We start from the raw sequence: 21,602 nt of genomic DNA on the forward strand, positions 1-21,602 counted from the left end.
GAAGGTCATTTCCGCAGATCGGCCACCATGCGAAATTTAATTATGGCGCAAATCAAGTGTTTTTCCAGCAATGTTTGTGACGCCATCGCCGCGTCGAGCGAAGCATCGTTCTTAACCGTATACACGGACTGAACTTAGGTTTGGCATTTTCGACCTTTTAAACTTGCTCCTCTCGGTACTTTGACAAAGAAGAGGCTCTAAGAAATGTGGTGTGACTACGAATTCAAGCCCTTTTTGTCGCTGCTAAAAGAAAGACACGAAAGAAAAGAAGAGCAATTTTTTCTTCAACTTTTAAGCACCGCTTAAAATATATCCAGAAACTACGAAGCCTCTATACACAACATTGCATCATTCCTTGTTTCGGCTCTCTCTCTTCATTCCTCCCAGGCACGGCGGCGACTTCAACGTCTTGGACTCCCACTTGTCCGGTGTAGAGGTCTGGCAGCAAAATGAAAAGAGATACAGCCACGGCGTCAGGGTAATGCCCAGTCAGAGTCTGCGAATTACTTCCTAGCACACTCGTGTCAATAAATGCTCTTGCTACAATATCGTAGGTATAGTTCATCTTTATTTTTTTTCCTCCACAAGCATTTTGCTACATCGTATGTACGCATCGATGACACCCTGCGCTGTGCGCCAGACAAAGCTTGTTTTGCCAGCGAAAAAAAAAAAAAAAAAAAAAAAAAGCTCAATGACGACAACCACGAGGTACAGCACCAAGTGGACTGCTCTACTATACGATATCACACAAGACGTGGAAGTGCTCTAGAATTACAACCTATAGCTACGCCAGGCGTGAAGACAGTTTGACAGCTTGAAGACAAAATATTAGCGTTATCACTTCGTGCGTGAAATGTAACTGAATAGAAATCAGAAGAAAAGAGACACAGGCCGCCGGAACAACAAACATTCACGGCAGACGCGTCAGATGTGTGTACGGCAAGCGCGGGCGAGCGCAAATCAACCAACAGCTCGCGCTCACCTGAATCGCGAGGGCGTGAACTGGGCTTTTGAGCTCCTCCTTCAGCGCAGCGTACACCAAGGCGTGTTGCTGAATGGGTGCACCAAGAGGAAGACGGAAAGAGAAGAATAAGCGTGATGGGCGACTGATCGAGCCAGTAAAAAACAGCCCGAAGGCAGTACACGAGAACAGTACCTCCGATTTTAAGACAACAGAAAATCCCGAGGTTTCCTGTCTGGGCAAACAGTAACCGCGTACGGTCCCAATTGTGCGCGCACCGATGCAACTAATTGGCAGATGCAGCAGCAGCTGAAAATGCGCCTCGCCTTTGATTCATTTCGCCTCAGCCATCGCATTCGGTGGCCCATCTCTTGGTTGGCTACCGCATTCTGACGGAGGCGAAATGTACACACTCGAGTTTTCGTGCCATGGCATTTAAACCACCGACACAGGTGTGCGAGCTACCTCTTACCTGCAGCCAGGAAACGACATATAGCACCTCGCGCACGACGTGCATGCAGTTTGGCCCTTAACTACCGATTAAATAAAACTCCAAGTTGCAACCCACAGAAATGCCCCCGGCAAACGTGCGCGCGTCGCCTTTTACCTGCAGCCAGGAAATGATATACAGAATATCCATTAAATAAAATTTCCAGTTGCAACAAAGAGGTATACCGTTTAAATATCGGCCGCTCGACAAAACGATGGTAACCGAGAGCGTTAGTCTCGAGTCACTCTCCTGAACGCGCAGTAGTTGAGGCATGCGCATGTCGGAACTCGTGTATAATGCCCCTGAAGCATGCAGTTATATGCCACGCACAAAGTCGCGCCTAATAAGGTGAATTGGAATTTCTACGACGTCTGCGCGGCAGACAACGCCTTCGGGCTATGTGGATGGCGGGCGAGACAGAGGCGGCAGCAACATACTTTGCCATGCTGTCGAACTAAGTTGGTCGCTTATTCGTTGGAAATTCGTTCCATGCGGGGCGGCAGTGTACGGTCATCACTGATTGAGTCACCCACCTGCACCATGTTCTTCCCCTCGAACGCGGACGACACGACGGTCACCCGGAAGTGCGTCTCGGACCCTAGGGATGGAGACGGGCAAACAAACAAAAATACAAGACTACGCTTAAGTCTGCACTATCATAATTATCAACAAATGCACCGTCATTGTAATCACTACTACCATCATAGCGGCGGCACATGAGGTCCTGACAGAGGGCTCCACTCAGGGAGAAAGGGACAAATGCAGTAAAAGCTTTCCTCCTCCATCATTATCACTAAATGCAGCGCCATCATGATCGCTACTACCATCCTCACGCAGAAAAGAAATCGGAGGGATAGGGGTTCGATTCCTAGTGGAGACAGATTTCACGAGGAGGACACTCCCAGCGAACGGAGAAAGCTTTCGCCTTTCGTATACTATACATGCAGCTAGCATAAAAAACTGCGCACCTCAAAGAAGTGAAAGGAGCCCCTGCCGACAGCAAACCTCGCGTGAAAAGTCGGCGACGACCATGCCGATATTCTGAAGCTCCGCTGAGAAATCTTAATACGATGGCATTAACGGGCAGAAAATCCGGTGTCGGCGCTGAAACATCACGGTGGTTTTCAGGTGACCCGGCCGGGCACGCCGGCAGATTGTGCGACGTCACGACATCACACATATCCGAGTTGGCGGGAAATGAAAGTTCGGACACAAGGGTGAGAAGAGACGCTCCGGGACCCTCGGATTTCCAGACGGACAGGCTACTTGCAGGCCACGCAAGTACGTTAGTATTCGGTTTGGTTAAAGCGGAGATTTATTTTGCTAGTTGCTTTGACCAGCCTGCACCCGCCCTTCAAATGTCCTTGTTTTCTGATGACACCTGGCGACAGCAGGTGTCAACGTCTATGTCGGGTGGTTCTTCACACAACCACGGCCGCTCAATGGAGGCGCACTTGGGTGCGGCCCGTCGCGTCGCCCAGAAGAGCCGTATTGCGCCTAGTTCTCATCGCCACCGCTGCGGCGCCACCGACGAGTCCGGGCGGAGAGTTGCGCGCAGCGGCCGTGGCTGTGCTTTCGTTTCGGCATTCGCGTGGTCGGCTCTTGCTCAATTTAGGATTTATGAGCGGCGTTTCACACATTATGTGATGCTACGTGCAAGTTTGCTATTGATAAGGTGATAGCGGCATGTCATCATCACTGGGCTTTTTCAAGTCATTCGTGGTCTTCCGTTAACAACGAGAATCGAGGCAGTCGTGTGCTTCGCTGAGTGGGCACCCATTAATTGCGTTTCAACCACTGTAATAACGTATTAGATATTACAATCTTGAAATCAGGACAAGGTTTGGGGCCATTTATTCAGCGCGCACTTTTCTGGAAACTTACAATTGAGGACGTAGCGAATTCAACATTATTGTTCAGCCAGTTCCTCCGTTTTCACTGGAAATAATATTCAAGTGGGTACCACCACCTAAGCATGCTAGCTAACACAAACTGTTGCAAAAGAAACAACACTAGACAGCCAGTTCATCGACACGCCCGCAGGCTCAGGCAATTTTTTTTTCGTTTGATTATGAAGTCGCGTGATGCACAGAAGGCACGCAAGCTTATTTTACAAGCGAAGAACTTTCCTCGAAAAAGGTTTAAGTGCAAGCGTGATTTTTTCCACTGTCAGATTGATGTTGCCTGTCCAGTTGGTCAGCAGTGGTCGCATTAGTTTAGTTAGGTCCTTAGTGTGACTGCGGTCTTCTCTCTCGCAAATCAACTCCGGAAATTGCACAAAATAGGGAAGAAGGGATGAAACTAACATGTTGCATAGCTTGCTGCTTCTTCTGACCTCTGGACACTTCATCACCTTGCTAACAAAGGTGCATGGTGATTTTCAGATACCTTAGGCGTCCATCATCAAGAATTTTGATAAGTCGAGGGTTTTGCAGGAATCACAAGGCACAAAGTTGATAAATGGATGGGGACTAATAAAATAAAATTATTGACACTCTAAAGTAAGCACTAGAAGTTATTTAAACTTTGGTAATATATAAATAATGAAAACACGGGCAGGCACTGAAAACAGAATAAATAAAAATGTTTCATGAGATTCTGTAAAACTATTCATACTTTCTCTTCAAATGGACGTGCACGGTAACCAGCCAAGACTGCAATCGGTGCTAACTCTATTTCAGCTGCTGGTTCACACCACACATGAATGAATCCAAGCTGACTCGAAAACTCTCTCGCAGCAGACGTGATATGGCAGTTGGCAAGGTACGACTTTCATAATCACGAATTCCAAGTTTTATTGCTGCCTATTGTTTATAGGTGCATTTGCAGACCGATGCTTGCAAAATGCCAACCTGCACAAAGCATGGCAAAATGTGTATAACATCAGTCGATATATATATATATATATATATATATATATATATATATATATATATATATATATATATATATATATATATATATATATATATATATATATATATTGCTAGTGGTACCTTCAGTATTTTCTCCGAGCTGAAAACTGCAGCCCTTGCGTCAACTTTGTCATTCCCGCCTTTGAATTGCCTTAGGCTGCTAAAAAGCGATACTATAGACCCGCTTTCAGAGCCTTCTTTAGGGCGTATCGGAAGCTGAAAATAAGATTCGGTTTAATGCAATGCACTAGTAAGGCACACAGAAGACATTGTTGTCAGATACTTGATGTGATCAAAAAGGTACTTAATTTGCGCCACTGTGGATCTGATTGTCATGATTGTTGCTTCGTACGTTTGCTTGGTTAGCCTTTGCTTTGACGTGCCTCCTTGGACCTGAATGTCTTCGATATGGCAAAGTCCAACTCTAACGAGAGTCGCTCGTCATCTGACAAATACAGCGGCTCCTCTTGGTGTCTCCATGGCTTCACTTATGCGATGTTGGGCAAGGCATACCATTTTGATATCATCGCCATAAAAGTTATCGTGGCGCAGCTATCTTGAAACACACATGCTTCAGGATGACACGGGGGGTTGTCCAGGAGGAAATGAAATGTAGCTATAACAAGTGGGGAAAATAAAGCTATTGACCTGCGCACATTATTTTTTCAAGGTTGTTTGGCTCAACATGAGCCCGCGTGAGTAACTTGTAATGTGGGCAGTTCGGGAACACGGAGGGGACAGCTGAAGGAAGTAGGATCTTCAGTTTTATGTTCTTCCTGTAATCGTCATCTGTGAAGTGCAGTGAGTATACCAGTGACTTGTCACTCGGCTCCCACCGGCTTCCCGGCTTCCTTTTCGATGTTTTTCAGCCATGCTGCTCGACGTTGTGAATCGCACGGGAACTCATGGTAACCGATCTTTTCTTGCTTTCGTGGTGCACAGCGGCACACAGCAGTTGCCTGGCATGGTGCTGCATACGCTTAGGACGCTGTTATGCTTAGTAGTCAAAACGATAACACGCAACAGCCCAGCCAGCGCGCTCCTTCCGCGTCGCCTGCTCGTCCGTGCCGGCGGCGCCTTGTCCTGGAGTGGTGGCGCCCCCGCGGAGAATGACGGCGGAAACTATAACTTCTCCCAATACGTGCTCGAGAAAACCTGGGCCAGGGGGCGCTGCGCCGCTCTGTGCGCCAGCGCCCTCCATGGAGACCACGTCAAAATCTACGCGCAGCCCGGCCGCGTCGTCTGCTCCCCGCCTCATAGAAAAGCATGCTGTCGTCTGCTCCGCGCTGCTTTCCAGCACGTGTTTGCGCGCGCGCGCTCGGTTGTTTCTCTTCTCCTCCGGCCGCATTGTGGCCGCCGTCACGCTCTAACAAAGGGGGCAAGAAAAAAAAAAAACTGGAATGAAAAAGTGACGGCGCGCTTTTTCGCAAAACTCGTGAAAGTGTTTTTCTTTCTTCTTCCTTTCGTGTTGAAACGATGGTTGTCGGTTTTTTTTTAGGTATCTCGCACCTCTGTTTGCAACTGGCTGTGCCGCAGCAGCCATCGCGGAACCAAGTCGGCCTCAAGAAACAGATATATGTCATTAATGCCATCACTCGGCGTTTATAAAGGGAAAACACATACCTTAATCGTTCTATCCTCATACGCGATCCTGCTTCGGGAGCTCAAAACTGCACATTCGCTAGAGATAACTGAACTAGGGATTGCACAGCGTAGCTATAGTGCTCTAGAAGATTGGGCAGTGTGTCGACCGCGCCGCGCAATGCATGGGAGCGGGGGGCCGCTTTTGCGATGACGGAGGCGCCGCAGCGCAGAGGGCGCCACCAGCAACTGGTGTGTCAGCCGTCCGGGCGCCCGCGTATGCGCGCTGTGCGGCGGGGCGGATACCGCGCGGACTGTACGTTCTTGTTTGCTTGTGCGTCGTCTCGAGCTGTTCGCGACAAGATTTTACAAATATGCCGGTTAACGGTGCTCAGTACCGTTAGCAATCACCTAATTTATTTTCCATTTTGGCCGTCGGCAACACCTCGGGGAAGTAACATGACAGGAGTTGGCTCCGAAGAAAACAGCTTGGAGAGGGCCGGCGTACGACTCGCACAGCACGCTTCACTCGCCGAACAGCTTGCTTTAGCATTCCTAAAGCACCTAATTCACGTCCAGAAATGTAGTCGTTTTGAAAAGAGGGCTGAGTGGAGGCAGGATGTATGAAGAAGTGAAACATACAACACGTGCGTTCGAGCGCTGACTAAAACTGGTCACAGTAACCCCATTATCAAAACAGTCCAAAATGGTATATTCCGTTGTTTTTCACGCCAACTATGCCGACTATAGTACGTCACTGAAGCCACAAGAGAAGTCAGCATTCACTTGGATATGAATTAAATGTGGACTACTCCGCATGGAGGTAGAGATATAGTAAAGTAAGGACATGAAAAACGAACGACACCACGCCAACTGGCTACTGAATAACGGAACACAGCGGGTCAGGAAAGGTCGAAGAAGTGGGAGGTAAAGGTTTCACAGGAAAATAAAAAGAAACGTGTCGCCTACCAGGGAGGGAGAAAGGGGTTGGTGCAAGGCACACACCGCCGTGAAAAGAGCGACCGCGAATGTCAATAAAGGTTCAGAATTTTTGTGCGGCACGGCAAACGCACGACGAAGAAAGCAGGCAGCTAAAGAGGAAGAAAAATGGAGATATATTAAAAACAATAAAAAGAGAGGAAACAACCGAGCATAAGAACCAAATGAAGGCGGCCGGGAAGAGGAAAGCAGTGCACAAACAGGCTGCAATCGAACGCGTATAAAGATATAAGCGTCGAAATTTAAGAGACAACAATTTGTGAAACTGTACACTAATCTAAGAACACACCATTTTCTTTTCTCTCCATAAGTTGAAACATTGTTGTAACGGGTAGCTTTATAAATACCCAGAGATGTGCGCTATACTTAAAACATTTAATCTCAATGCGTTATAGTTTAACAATGACCTAATTGTTCCAGAAAATGTTTCCATTCTAGGGTGCGCAAGCCACCGGTAATATGCAAGTCATTGCCTCCAGAAGATCGCTCTAGTCCTGTTTTATGTATACATACATACAAAAAAAAAAAAAAAAGAATAGCTTTGAAAAAGAAACGACGGAAAATAGAGGACGCGAAGGCTATAGGGTACGCTTAATTCGCTTCCGCTAGATCATCCTTCTGCGAAAGAGAGGTTGTGAGGTCGGCACGGTTTCTCACCACGAACAAAAATAGCGCCATAGGTTCGAAGCTAGGTCGCAATTTACTCAAAAATTTGGCTCGGATGCACGGTCCTTTTCGACTGCTTTGCACTTCAGATTTTGCAAACTTCCTGCAAAATGTGAAGGTTCAAAAAGTTTACCTACTTGGAGCACCAGAAAAGCTCCCACTTGAAGCAATGAAATTTGATGTGTTTTTACGGCGTCGCTCTTTGCGAAGTAAGCGAATCACGACAAGAGTTCCCAAAGGGAAAATAATTAAATTCCCTTGGAAGTATTTCACGTGTAATATTAACCTTGTTAACAATTACAGTCTGGTTAGTACTGCAAAGAGCACCCGCGGCAAGTAGCCCGATTATTTATAGTCCGGTAAGCAGTAGTTGCAAGTATATCCAGTCGATTACTCATATTTCATACCACACACTTAAAGAATAAACACGCATTATGTCCGCATTTGATTTCGGCATTATATTAATTGCTTGCGTATTAGGTGCTCGTCATCTTTTTCGCATTTTTCCGCTTTCTCTCGATGCGCGCCAAGAACTGCATCATACCTGCCAATTCGACGCGCAATTATCAGTGCTTTTATTTTTGTTTGTTTGCTCTGTACCATTTGATGCCAGTAAAGCGTCCGCACTCAAGTGCCCACTATGAACGTATTACGTATGTGACGGGTTTAATTTTTCATATTTTATTTGAAGTAATGCCCTAGCTGTACTTGACTTTTTGTCTTTTTTTTCATCTAAGCAGCTGGTTCACCCTTTCGTTAGTGGCACGCAAACAAATGTCCACGATATACGTAATTATTAATCACGAAGAAAGAATAAATGCTTGAGTCGCGTATACCTTGTTTATTTTTTTTTTTGCCGGTAAATACCACAGTGCTTTAAATTAGTACGGTAGTGAATAAATGTGTTTTGCTCGCACACTGTATAATTAATTTCTATAAGCGGTGATTAGGGCACATAAAGAAAACCGATTAAAGAGATATATTACAGATTACCGACGATTTAAGATAAACGTTGTTATGTATTAATAAGCGCAAGCTGCAAAATGTAAGCAGGTGTTCGTAAATAAGGTTTGTAAAAAATAGGTGTTCCTAAAGAGGCCTTACGAAGCACAAGCTTTGATTCGCATGTACACTGTTTTTCTCCGCGTGTTAATAGCACTGCTGGGCAGCAGCCTTTATTCCCTTACGGGATTTACGAATGCAAAACACCACGCTTCATTGCAAACATTAAGTACAAATTGCTCATCTGGACGATTTGTAACTGTCCGCAGGAAGAAATGTTGAGAGTTTCAGATAGCGATTCAAACATCGCGCTCTGCTCCGAAGGACTACCCAAGCGTGCACGATGTCTCCCGATAGACGTAAAAGAATGGCAAGGATCAGTTTAAGCACCTGGAATAAGTAGCCTCTTTATTAATTATCACACTAATTGCGTACCGCCTGAAAATCGCTCCAAAGAGAACCGCAACCCTCCTCTGTACCCCCGGTATCCCGCGGCCGCTACGCGCCGAGCGGCGAACGTGGCACCCCTGTTGCACGTCGCGCCCTCTCGCGGGAGTCGGTTCTTGTCATCGCAAAAGCGGCCCGCTCTTCGGCGCCGGTCGTCACACTGCCCAATATTCTAGAGCACTATAGCGTAGCTGTGGAATTAAGAAAACAAAGGTTTACTTGGAGAGATGTCCCCGCCTGCATGAAAAGTCGTCAGGCATTTCCTCGTTCTTCGTCTCGGGGAGAGAGGAAACTGCCGAAAAAATGGCATGCCTCGGCTTCTCGTCAGTGATCCAGGTCGTTAAGAAACCTCTCATCGTTAAAGGTAGATAAGTCATTGATTTCGGATGGCAGCGCCACAGCAGCGAACTCCCCCTGACCGCGGTCAGCAGGAACCAAAGGGTATACAAAGCGGTATGCTTTGTGCCTTTGTAGGGAACGCGTCCTAAACGCGAAGAAAACAGGCACCACGGTGCCGGCAGCATCGCCTAAAACGTCTGTCCCCAAAGAGTTTAATAGGCCCCTTTCAAGTGAGCAGTCACAAATGGAAAGGAAACTCCCCAACCAGCGCCCGGAGAACTCGTCGCTGTGTACACGCGTATCAATTCTCAACGAGAAGGCTGGACCCTTCATTCTCTGAACAACATGGAAGTGACATCAAGAGGTGCCACCTCAAGTCCTTCAAAATACCTGTCGCTTGCCTCTGCCTTCGAGTACAGAATTCGCGTTCATGTTGTTGTTGTTTTTTTGTCTGAGCCTGCCAAGAAGCGCTCTTTGAAAACAATGTCTGCGGCGATCAATTAATCATAATTTCTCTTTCGAAAGCACCGATAAAAAGCGTGCCTCCAGCCAGCCTCCATTTCAGCCGGGGCACAGAAAAAAGCAAAAATAAGAAACACCACTGGCAAAGAGCGCCAGCTTTGCGCGCACAGACGCACGACCATCCCCCCTCGTCCTCACTCTCCTTCTTCCGCTCCGCGTGCACGTGCGGCTGCCTGTAGCACGCGCTCCCGAGCGAGCGGGCTGCGCAGACTCCGCAGACAGCAGCACGCTGCGCGGGCGCGGATGCGCGTAGGTTTTGTAGTTCCTCTCCGCTCCGCTGGAAACCGAGCGCTGGCGTCGCGGAGCAAACTCCAGCTTTGGTTCCCTATTGAGGCCGCACCAAGTGCGCCTCCATTGAGCGGCCGTGACACAACGTAGCAGCTGAGGAATGTACGCTAATGAGTAGGGGCGAGATAATAGAGGCATAATTTAAAATATTACTGGTTAGGCAAGTAGTAGGATCCACAATGGATCTGTCGTGTGCACACCCTTAGCGAAACTTCAGCACCCCCAAAAATGTTTTCCGTGCCCGTGCAAAAGGCGGAGGATCGAGGTTCATGAACTTCCCAGAGCGCTACAAACAGACGCGCACAGATTAGTTCTAACGGACCTGTGTGCTCCAGCACCATTTACTGTTGATCGGGACACCCGCTGCGTATGTGGGCATGTATGCCCGTCGGAAGAATTATCGATTAATTTCGAATTGAGCACATTCGTGGTGTACGGCTTTTTATTCGCTGCGAAATTTAATCCCCGATTTCCTTCGCCACAGGCATCGCTTTATTCACAGTTACGGCAGGTCGACTCCTCGAAGAAATGTGAAATTTCGGCCACATCGTGCGGGCAAGGAGCTAATCGTTTCGTTGCGGTGTGAGGAGCATACACGCATGCAACTACCTTCTACAGCTTACGCTTATCGTTTTTGAGTGCACCGATCCCGAGGCGAACGGCACATGGAGACGCGCAAATACAGGTCAAATTGAAGACGCCGTTTATCGGTTGAGTGTACGTGTTCCAGAGACAAAAAGGAATAGACGAAGCTCTTACGCTCGAGCTATAGGAAGTGCCGTCACCAGCGGCAGATTCCGGAAATACAGACTGCACGCGTCAAGTTTTTATTGTGGGTCCTCCAAGATAGGCATACGCAGCCATTCACTTCAAAATGCCGATCACGGAATCAAGTTTTGACAGAGCGGCGGAAAAAATTTTAAACGCGGTTTTCTGAACAAAGTATAACTACTACTTATTCTGCTGCCGGTCAAATCACCAACACACTTGCGAATATGCACAGATCCGATCTTAACTAAACACGAAAATTAGAGCAAGCTGCCCGGATGAAGCTGTCCAGTGTCACGAAGACGACCAGCGGGACTTGCAACCGGGAATAGAGTGCGAGACAGGGCGCCTACCTTTGGGGACGTTGTGCATGTGGCTCTCATTCTCGACCAGAAGTTCTTGAGGCTGCAAAAAGAGGGGGGAGGCAGTGGTGGGACATTTATTAAATGAAAGAACGCCATAAGGTCACAGAATATTAATCAAACGGGGCTCGTTGAGACGGCAAATCGAATGACAAATCACTCGAAGATTTAGCTCCCCGCGATATATCTTAGCAGTGCATGAATTCGGCCTGATGGGCAATGCTCGTGGACGTTCATAGCGCGAAAAAAAAAAAATCAACAAGAGGGAGGTAACAAGCACTGATCGCTAAAACTCCCCCATTTTTTTAAAGGTAGCGACAACTACACGAGCGCCCTCTTGAGGAGTCCAGGCGGCAGCGCTAGCAGACGACGCGCCGCACTCTTTCGCTCATAGCGCGTACTAATGAAGCCACACTCGGTGCACACATAAACTGGTTAATTCAACAGATTTGTGTCCTATGCTGCTCAAGATCAAAAGACAGGAATAACAACTTAAACATGCGTGTGCCGCATAAACGTCAAAAAAAAAAAAAAAAAAAAAAAGAAACGCGTACGTTAAACGAGCCAGCGATCATCCTTCTGAACCATTCGCCTCTGTACGGCGGCTAGGAAACTGATCATTAATTATGCTCTGAAATTAGTAGCGAACTTGAAGTAGAAACGACATTTCCGTCAACTTATTGGGCTAGTTTCTTTACTAAAAAATAAGTAGACTGCGAGTTTTCTGCAACTTGTGGGAACGTCGCTGCAATGGGCGTCATGGCGTTTGTAACCGTTCGGGTGTACTCCGTTTTACACATTTTTTGGCTCGAATTTATTTCATGTACACAGTATTCCAATAACTTTATTTTGGAAAAAAAGTCAGTTTCTTTGGAACTGTGCATTACCAACGCATGTATATCTTCCAACCACTACAAAAAAAAAAAAAAAGTTATGTGATACAAGCTCACAGATAATGTTTTCCAACTTTTCTATTCTTTATTTGCTTTATATTGTTTTCCTTATAGCCTGCCGGGCAGTAATGTCACCAGATAAGCTTGATGCCGCCTCTTGAAACTTGACGAGTTCCTGTGCGCGTTCAGAGGAACTTGTTTGCATTCGATGCAACGACGCGACACTCCTCCGTTAAAAAAAATGACTGAATAGCGTTTCACACACACGGTTGCTTTTACACTTTTTTATGGTGCAATTTTTTTGTAAAGTTGTTATACACCGATATTTAGCATAGGCAAATATTGACTTTCCATTTCGATCATTTTGACACATTTGCACCCTCCTCTTTTTCCAATGTTTCATTTTCCATTTATATAAATTAACTGATAAATTGTACCGACTACATTTTCATAACAAGCATCATCAAGCATTGGCTTTTCATTCGGAGCATTTTGACACTATTGATTCCACTCGTTATATTGCAGTCCCGATCTGTTCGGCGAAAGTAAGGGGGCGCGAAACGCCAGTGACTTTTCACTAGACATCCACAGTACAAGGAATGGCTACATAGTCACAGCGTTCTTGATATTTTTCTCACGAAAGAGCACAAGCACAAACAAAGGCCAACCCGGGCAAGCGAACGGCTCTCTAAGCAGACAGAAAGCACTTAATTCGCATAGCCGGATGTTTTCGTGGCCATGAAAATCTTGTGCCCGATCTTATGAGGCCATAGCTTTCTCCTGTTGCTATTATCGTCACCGCGAGGAATGGAAAATGACTTTTTCCCATCTTCGGCACGGTTCCGGCAGCCGAAAGCCCAGCAGCCTGGCGCAGCGCATGTCACGCGTAGATGTAATTATTGCGTCCGCTTAAGCATTAAGTACTGCATATACACGCCTAAACATGCAATAGAGGCGTGTCAAGTACACTTTGTTTAACCAATCGGCCAACATCACGCTCGCACGCGCCGATAGCCATGCCTTTCAGCGGCGCCGCGAGCAATGCTGGACCCTTTGGGTGGAGCTTGGCTGCGAAGAGGTCAAGTGCAGCCAACCGGCCTATCGGAGGGAGGGACGGCTGGATCAAGACCTGTCGCTAACTTTAAAACTGACCGCGCTTTGAATTGACGCATATGGGACGAAAAGGTCACACAACTATATCCCTACTTTGATAGCAACTCGGTCAGAACGCGAAAAGGCACGAAAACAGAATAGAACATACAAACTGACTATACTTGCGCTACGATGTACAAGTCGTGAAACTCAACGGGAGAAAGGGTAAAAAAAAAAAAAAAAAAAAAAAAAGAAAGAAAGAAAGAAAACAAAAAAACCCACTGAAGTTTAACCCTGCTAAATCTAGTAAGGCGAATCGAAAGTGTCATTCAGCTTGGTTTTGCCGTGGTTAGGTTGAGGTACAGTGTTCTAGAAGGGGGCAGTGGGCTCACTGCCGTATCCATGCGCCGCTCCGCCGTGAAGCACTCAGTGTCGATATCTCCGGCGCCCGCCAGGGGCGCTGCTGCCAGCGTCACCTGAACGATCTCGCTAGTCGCTTCTTTTGCTTCGCGGCAGCGGCGATATAGCGGCGACGACGGTTTGCTTTTCACAGCCCCTTTTGATCAGTTAGTCTTCTATCGCCTGCTAAATCCGTGTGGTCTTTTTGTGCCTCACGCTTTTTTAGCGTGCTATGTCAGTGAAAAATGCCTGGCCGTCGTCGAAATTACTGCTTCGCTCCTGGGTGCAGAACTGGCTACAGCCGTGTGAAAGACGCGCCGAAGGCGTCTTTGTTTGGCGTCCCAATAATTTCCTTGCCCTTGTATCTTTGCTTTTACCTAAAACCTCTATTTCCTAAAAGCGTGTTGACACATTTTGCAGTACTCGCATCTAACCGGTGGCGAATGTTCTGAATGTTCGTTGCAGCTATAATGCCACTTAAAATATAAAGCATGTATCTCAAGGGACCTGAACTCATAATATGAGAAAATTGTTTTCACAGGAGGATCAATCGGCTCATCAGCATCATGACTTCTAGGTTCCCGGCAGAAGCTCTGCGACCCAATTATTCATCAGCCAAAGCACTCTCGGATTTTCTGGATTATATCACGTCTTGGGAGCAGCATGCTGGTGGAGCAGGAGGGTTCTTAAGCGAGTCAACAGCGACTGGTCTGCGTGTGGCAATCTCAAGCACTCTAGAGCTACTGTCATACCTAGAAAATTTAGGGTATGCATATCTTATGACATCTCGGCTTAGTCAGGATCCTATTGAAAATTTGTTTGGAATCGTGAGACAAGCCTCAGGCTGTAATGACCATCCAACTCCCACTCAGTTTCTCATAACAATGAACTGCATGTCATTCTATAGTTTAGTCAAAACTGTGAGATACGGCAATGCAGATCCATGTGCACTCAGTGCTTTGCTTGATGCTGAGCACAGCAGTGCAGGTGGTCCTCCCAGCAATGTGTGGGACCAGGTGGATGCCCTCATTGCTTCGGGGAACTTGCCAGATGCTGAAGCGATGTTGTCTTCAGTGGATCATGACGAACACATAGAGAGAAGCGACTCTCACTTAACTTATTATGTGTCAGGATACGTCGCGAGGAAGTGCATAATGAAAACTAAGTGCCAGGAATGCATGAAAGCTCCAACCGTGTCATCTGAAGATGAGAGTCTTGGGCTGGCTGCAATAATATGAGACAGAGGCGGGCTTCTATACCCGCACAGCACACTGTTTTCTTTTGTGAAAACTCTTGAGGATATGTTCACGGAATGCTTCAGCAAAAAACTGTTGCATACCGATAGCATTTTAGATGTGCTCAGCCTGGTGAAGGCAAGATGCATGCGCAACATTGGTTGCACTGAGCATTCAGCTGAGCTCACCAAGAATGTGATCAGCTTTTACCTTACAACGCGGCTTCATTTTTTTTACAAAGGGCATTAACTCAGAGAGAAATAAAAAAAAAGAAAGAGGACCATGCTCAAGAAGATCGCGAAAACTTCCTAATGTGCATGGTGTAGGATTATGTCCACTTGTAAATATTCGGCCAGATTTTTCGGCTGCACGTGTTCCAAGTCTTAAAATAAACGTTATTAAATAAGAGTGCCTTGCGTTTATTTCCTTTACATGTTCTGTTGGGTTTAGAGCGACGCAATGCATATAAATAGCTTCTTGAAGCAGCAATGCGCTGATGTCGAATTTCGCGCGCATAGTTTGGGAAGAACACTGCTTAATAACGTGCATTTCCGCAGCCGATGGTAGTTGTAAAAAAAAAAACGGTTACGTTGAAATTGGCCCTGTGGTATTCTCACTGCGAGAATGCGGCTACCATTACCGTTATATTATCAAAATATCATTGCACATCCTGAAGGCACCCTTCGCCATTGTCTGCGGTGCAAAAATTACACGGCCCCATAGGTCACTGCATACCGGTAAGATGCAGCAAAAGATGTATCGTGCATCAAACGTCATGAATATTGCATTTCGTTCGGCAAATCCAGCAGTGAACGGTACCCGTTCAACTTCGGCGCGCGGTCTAGCTTCAGGTTACGCTGGGAAGCGCGCCATCTGCCGGTGTCGACATGAAGTGCGTCACGCGCCTCCGCCATGTGAGCGCACTACAATATTCTAGAACACTGTAGGTTGAGGCACTGTAGCTTAGGCTAAGACATGGGCAGACATGGTTTTGCAGCGATGAAATTGCCGAGACTGTATACGGGCTCGAGGAAGTCGTAAACTACAAGAGGGAACACGTGATGCTGTGTCTTCTATCAAAAGTCCAGGTGCAAGGTCAAGCGATGGTACACCGTAGGTAGTACTGTGCCCTCTGGCTTGTTGAAGGTGAACTGGACGCCCAGGTTGACCTTGGCTGATAAATCGCGTAGTTCAAAGGTTTAAGCTACCCAGTACTGCGCCCGTTTTGCTGTCATTTGCTTTCCTTACTCCACTCAACACTGTTGGTGCCTTCTCCTGCAGTTGCACGCCATGCGCTTTGCCCAAAGGTCATTGAAACAATGGCTTTCCCAGCGGCTTTTGAGCCCATGGGCGGCGCCACAGGGTGCACATGAGGGAATTGCACCTCCCTCCCTTCTCCCAAGCCCCCTCTCCTTCACTTGTGCGTCATTGCGTCCTCAGTTTCCCGCTCACATCAGTGACAAGAAACTTCTTTACTTTGACCTCCAGGGTGGAAAAAAAGCAAATAAAAAAAAGGGAGGGGGGGAGGAGATATAAGTTCTTCCCCAAGACAAAATCCTACTGATGCCCATGTTTGAGCCTAGTGGCGAAGGTCACTTTAGCTATGCTGAACAGCTCGGGGAAAAACAAAGTCACACTAACAGCTCTGAATGTAGTGTAAAGTGCATTCTGAAAAATAATTTGACACCTCCTGTCGAATTTCGCAGATTCTTTGCCCTCCACGCACAGAATTCAAAATTTTTGACTGCAGAAAGTTAGGTGCCTTAGACATGGCCCATGAGTACAGAAAATGATCATTATGATTTAAAAATGAAGAGAAGGTTTATGCGCAGATAAACAAGGTTCAAAGATAAAATGGAAAAGTACAGCTAAGAGCCTCTGATTATTTCCTTCCCTTCGCTACGCTTCAAACAGCTAGCACAAATCGACGTGTCTTGACAACTGTATGAAGCTGGGGTTAGTTGGTGCGAGGTCATGTAAAGAAAACAGCACCGACATAGTGATGCAAGAGAACATGACAGTCCTATTTACTGCCCTGTGTTGAAACAGTGCCTTAACATAATCAGACTGAACAATGAATGCGTTACGATCAAGCCAAGCTTTGCGTTAGAGCTTAAATGAGTACAGACACTAAAATTTTGCATGTGTGTTTTCTTCAGTGTAATGACGCGATAGACATTACACTCGCAGGCAACATTTTGAGGCTCCATAGCAAAGGCTAGACATGAGATGGAAAGTGACAGGCTTTTGTCTCCATCCCATGGAGTACAGGCTACCTCACTGAATTCACTCCTTCCGCTCACCGCACCCCTACCCCGAACAATACACGCCAACATGGCAGAGAGATCTCTTTTCCTTTCCTGCCTAGCTCCTCCTTCAAAGCCACAAAAAGCTGTCTGTGGGTATAGTATACACGAGAGTACACATGCATCAGCTTGGAGTATAGTCCTGTGGCTGCTAAACAATTTATAACTGAATTTCTTCCTTCTTGCTCAGTTTCAGCAACCAAAGCATGGCTGTGGCATCAAAAGGTGGGTTTAGGTCATGTGAGGCATGAAAAAAAATGCAATATAAATGCTGGTACATTGCTTTGTTAACTATAATGCTTAGCCTGACCCAAGAGTGAGAATAACCGCAAAACTATGTGTTAGTGATTTTAGAGCAGCTTTTTCATGCCTCAAGTGACACTAATCAAGCTTGACATGACAGCCATTATTTGGCTGTGGAAACCACAATATCATGAGAGAAATTGAACCAAATTATTTAGCGGCTGCAGAGGAGTACCACAAGGTGAACATTCCACACTTTCGTATGAATGATCATACAGGGAAGAAAACATGCAACTAAAATTAGGCATGGCATATGAGATTTTAACATCCCAAAGCGATATAAGCTATGAGTACACTGTTACGGATGGCTTCGACAATTTCTATCCCCTAGGGTATTTTTCACAAGCACGGATATCGCACAGTACATTGCCACCTTGCATTTTCCCTCCATTGAAACACAGCTGCAGGGGGAGGGTGTGGGCTGGAATTGAACCCGCGTCTTCAGGATCAGCTATCAAGTGCCCTAACCATTGAGCCAATGCAGCGGGGTAACTATAATTAGGTGTCTGCACTCTTTTGAAGGAGTTCAGACACCACATTCTTTCTGTGCAATGATGCTCAAGACGCTCTACATGCACCTTCATTAATTAATTCAATTAATTCCATCAATTAACCTATGCTCAGTAAATAATTTGCCATTGAATTTTTTCTCTCACGTTGTTCCAGTTTCAACTACCAGAGAGCAGTTATGATATCAAAGTTTGAATTCATGTGACAAATACATTACCAGTAACATCTTAACTGCTTTCTTATTTATTAATTGCTATTCCTGTTATTACGAAAGCCCAATGTAGCAGTTGCACCAAATATAAACTACAAAGCCCCTATTATACTAAAAATTTTTATGCTTCCTGTGACAGAAACTAAATTGACGTCAACACTACTGTTTGGCTGCTGAAACAGCCACATAGAAACTAATTTAATACTAGTTTTCTTACTGAACATAATGAACCCTGCATCATGATCCATGCGTCAAATTCAAAAGAAAAAATGATGCAACGAAAAACTTTGGCATCTATATATACTACCCATGCCCACTTGAGGTGACTCACAACATGCCTCAGTGGCTTCGGCTTTCGACTGCTGATCTAAGGACATGGATTCATTTTTGGGAACCCACAGGTCCAAAGCATAAAACACGCACATTCTGTGCAATATTAGTGCATGTCGAGGAACATTAGGTGGTCTAAATTGATCCAGATCTTTCCACTATGGTGGTGTTGTCCCTAACAGCCAATGTACTGCTTCAGGGCATTAAACCCTACAATTTACAATTTTTATATATGACTTCATAGTGCCATACACTCCTACAGGGCCTTGGTTCAGGTCATGTGTGGGGCATGCAATGCACACAGCACATGCTCACGTTAAGGGCCTCCTTAAGTTTCTTCAATATCTTGGCTTCTGTCCGTCCACTCTGAAAAGAAAAAAAGAAGGCATTCACAAGTTTTGTGTACCATTAAATGGCATAGTGACATTTTAGCAGTCATTTGGAAACCTTGCATGTGCTTTGTCCCCATCAAAGCTTTATCTATGTGTGTCAACAGAAAAAGAGTACATGCAGCAGGAGCAAAAAAAAAAATATATTGTGTACACTTTGCAAAAATCGTATGTCATTTATGAGATTTATTTTACCAGCATCAAATTTTACAATAGTGCGCCAACAAAATGACGTATAATCATATATATAAAATAAAACTCGCGCCTTCAAAAAAAGAACAGTAAAAAAATCCCACTTATGTTTATCTTCCGTGGCGATGTTGGCAGAAAACACGCAAAGCTATGTTCCGCGACAGTAGAAAGTGACAGAAGACAAGCTCTCGTCATCCTTGCGCCTGAACTCTAACAATTTCTTGGATAAGAAATTTCTTATTTTGCAAACAATTCACTTTTATTGATAACTATTCATCCTCTTTAAATGATCTAACAGGTGTACTGCAAGGTAGTGTAATAGGCCCATTATTGTTTCTAGTCTACATCAATGACCTAACATTAAGCATTACCTCAAAAATCAGACTGTTCACTGATGATTGCATTATTTACCACAAAATCCGCTCTGTTAACGACCACATCACTCTTCAGGAAGATCTATACTGCATTACTAACTGGTGCTCATCATGGCAAATGACCCTTAATGCTGATAAATGCCAATTAATGACATTTAGCCATAAACACTCTAATTACCTTTTCATATACTTGCTTAAACACAGGCCAGTCACCCTTGCGCTATCTTACAAGAACCTTGACGTCCATCTGTCACCTAATCTCTCTTGGAAAACCCATATAGAAAGAGTTACTGCCAAAGCTAACCGTACATTAGGCGATTTAAAACGTAACCTCAGAGGTGTACATTCTTCTACACGTTAGCTTGCATATTAAACATTTGTACGGCCTCAACTTGAATATGCATCTTCCATTTGATCATCTCATCATGACTACTTAATCCGTTCCCTTGAGCGTGACAAAATCGTGCCGCTTGCTTTATTGCATTGCACGCAACTACATTTGACATTCCAGCATAAATAAAATTAAGGAATTGCTGTCACTCCTGTCCTTAGAATCTCTCCGAATAATAGAACTTATTTGCCTCTTCCATAAAATTGTTTACAGCCATCATCCTTACACCCTTCCTTTCACACAACCGACCTGCACATCTCACCAACTGCATAATCCCCTCAGCTTCAAACGCATTTCGGGACGAACCACCGCTTTCAATTCATCAACCTGCCCTGTGCAATCATATAATGCAATAGTCTTCCTGACAACATTGTTCACATCTCTAATCATGTTATTTTCAAAGAAAAAATAAGCAGCATTTTGTTCTGAAGTGTTTTCTAACTGCATTGTTTTCTAGTTGGCTATTATTTGTATAATGATGTTCAAATAACTCTGTTCTATTTGCTTCTGTTCACACCCCAGTTTTTGATGTAACCTCCCCCCCCCCCCCCCCCCCTCAAATAGTATTCCAGTTGAAGCCTATGAGGTATGTGAATAAATAAATAAAAATTTTCGAAGCACCTGCGATGGATGGCCACGGAAAAAGCCAGCAGCAGCATCTAGCTCATCCATGACATAGTACGAATAAAAGATACAAAGTTTTTCCTGATTTTTTCTTCGTGTGACTGGGATTCACAAACGTTTACCGCTGTTTTCTGGCTCCCTGTTCTGCAACTTTGTTTTATCGAAAACAAGCGAGACAACGTGCCGGTAGCACACACAGGGAACGTTTGCCCACAAGCGCACAATTACGCTGTCGTGAAAAACTAAACTGCTGGCAATTTTCAGACCGGCCATGGTTTAGCACACATTCCGTTGAATAAAGTAGAACTGTATTACCTAAGTAAATATGAAAGCGAATTAAAATCTGCCAACTGGAAGCAAACGCTAAGCTGCTATAAATGGACAGGTAGATAACTATCTACGTATCCGTCACATAAACAACACAACACCCATGATCCAATCGCTTGTTCACTGACTGCATTTCTTCCCTAGGCACTAAACATTCTTGAACCTCGTTGTCTTGCTTTTACTACTGGAAGCGCAGCTGTCACTCACAAAAGCAGATCTTGTCGCATAGTACGGTGCGTCACGGCTCAGAAGACGCCTTCCCACGAAAACAACCAAATGTTGCATAACAGCAGTGCAGAAAGGAGCAGTGTACTACAAATTAAGCAGGGGCAATGCGCGCAAGCGCAGCGCGACTGTTCAGAGGGACAGCAGCAAAAACAAACCTGACAAATGACAGTGCTTATTTAAATTTCTATATGTAATTATTTTATTTCTAGAATGTATTGAAAATGTGACCTCAATGAGAATTCGCTATGTAAAGTGCTAGAAGCGGTTTTTGCAGCGAACAGTTATGAGATCAACTTAACTCCGACTAAAGGCTATGGGGGCTGCCATGTTGCTGTAGCAATCAGTTTGATGCAGTAGTTTCGCTTTCGAAACAACCACTACAACCCTGCGCTTACAAAAATAAATTAGTTAAAACAAAAATATAACATTTAAAAATATTAAATTGTTATTTTGTAACT

General features: G+C 45.3%; 1 protein-coding gene across 1 annotated transcript; it reads right to left on the minus strand.

Annotated features, from left to right (window-relative positions):
* Positions 1-273: 273 nt before the first annotated feature.
* Positions 274-21,474, minus strand: LOC146172491 (bolA-like protein 1). Its single transcript, XM_084585854.1, has 6 exons — positions 21,124-21,474; positions 18,935-18,985; positions 11,332-11,383; positions 1,985-2,049; positions 983-1,051; positions 274-438 (listed from the first exon to the last, which is right to left on the minus strand). The coding sequence occupies exons 1-6, from the start codon at positions 21,199-21,201 to the stop codon at positions 349-351; spliced, it is 405 nt and encodes a 134-aa protein (XP_084441980.1). The 5' UTR covers positions 21,202-21,474; the 3' UTR covers positions 274-348.
* Positions 21,475-21,602: the final 128 nt, after the last annotated feature.

Source organism: Amblyomma maculatum, unplaced genomic scaffold (genome assembly GCF_055883805.1).
Source record: "Amblyomma maculatum isolate TAMU_Amacu unplaced genomic scaffold, ASM5588380v1 scaffold_13, whole genome shotgun sequence".
Classification (NCBI taxonomy): Eukaryota; Metazoa; Arthropoda; class Arachnida; order Ixodida; family Ixodidae; genus Amblyomma; species Amblyomma maculatum.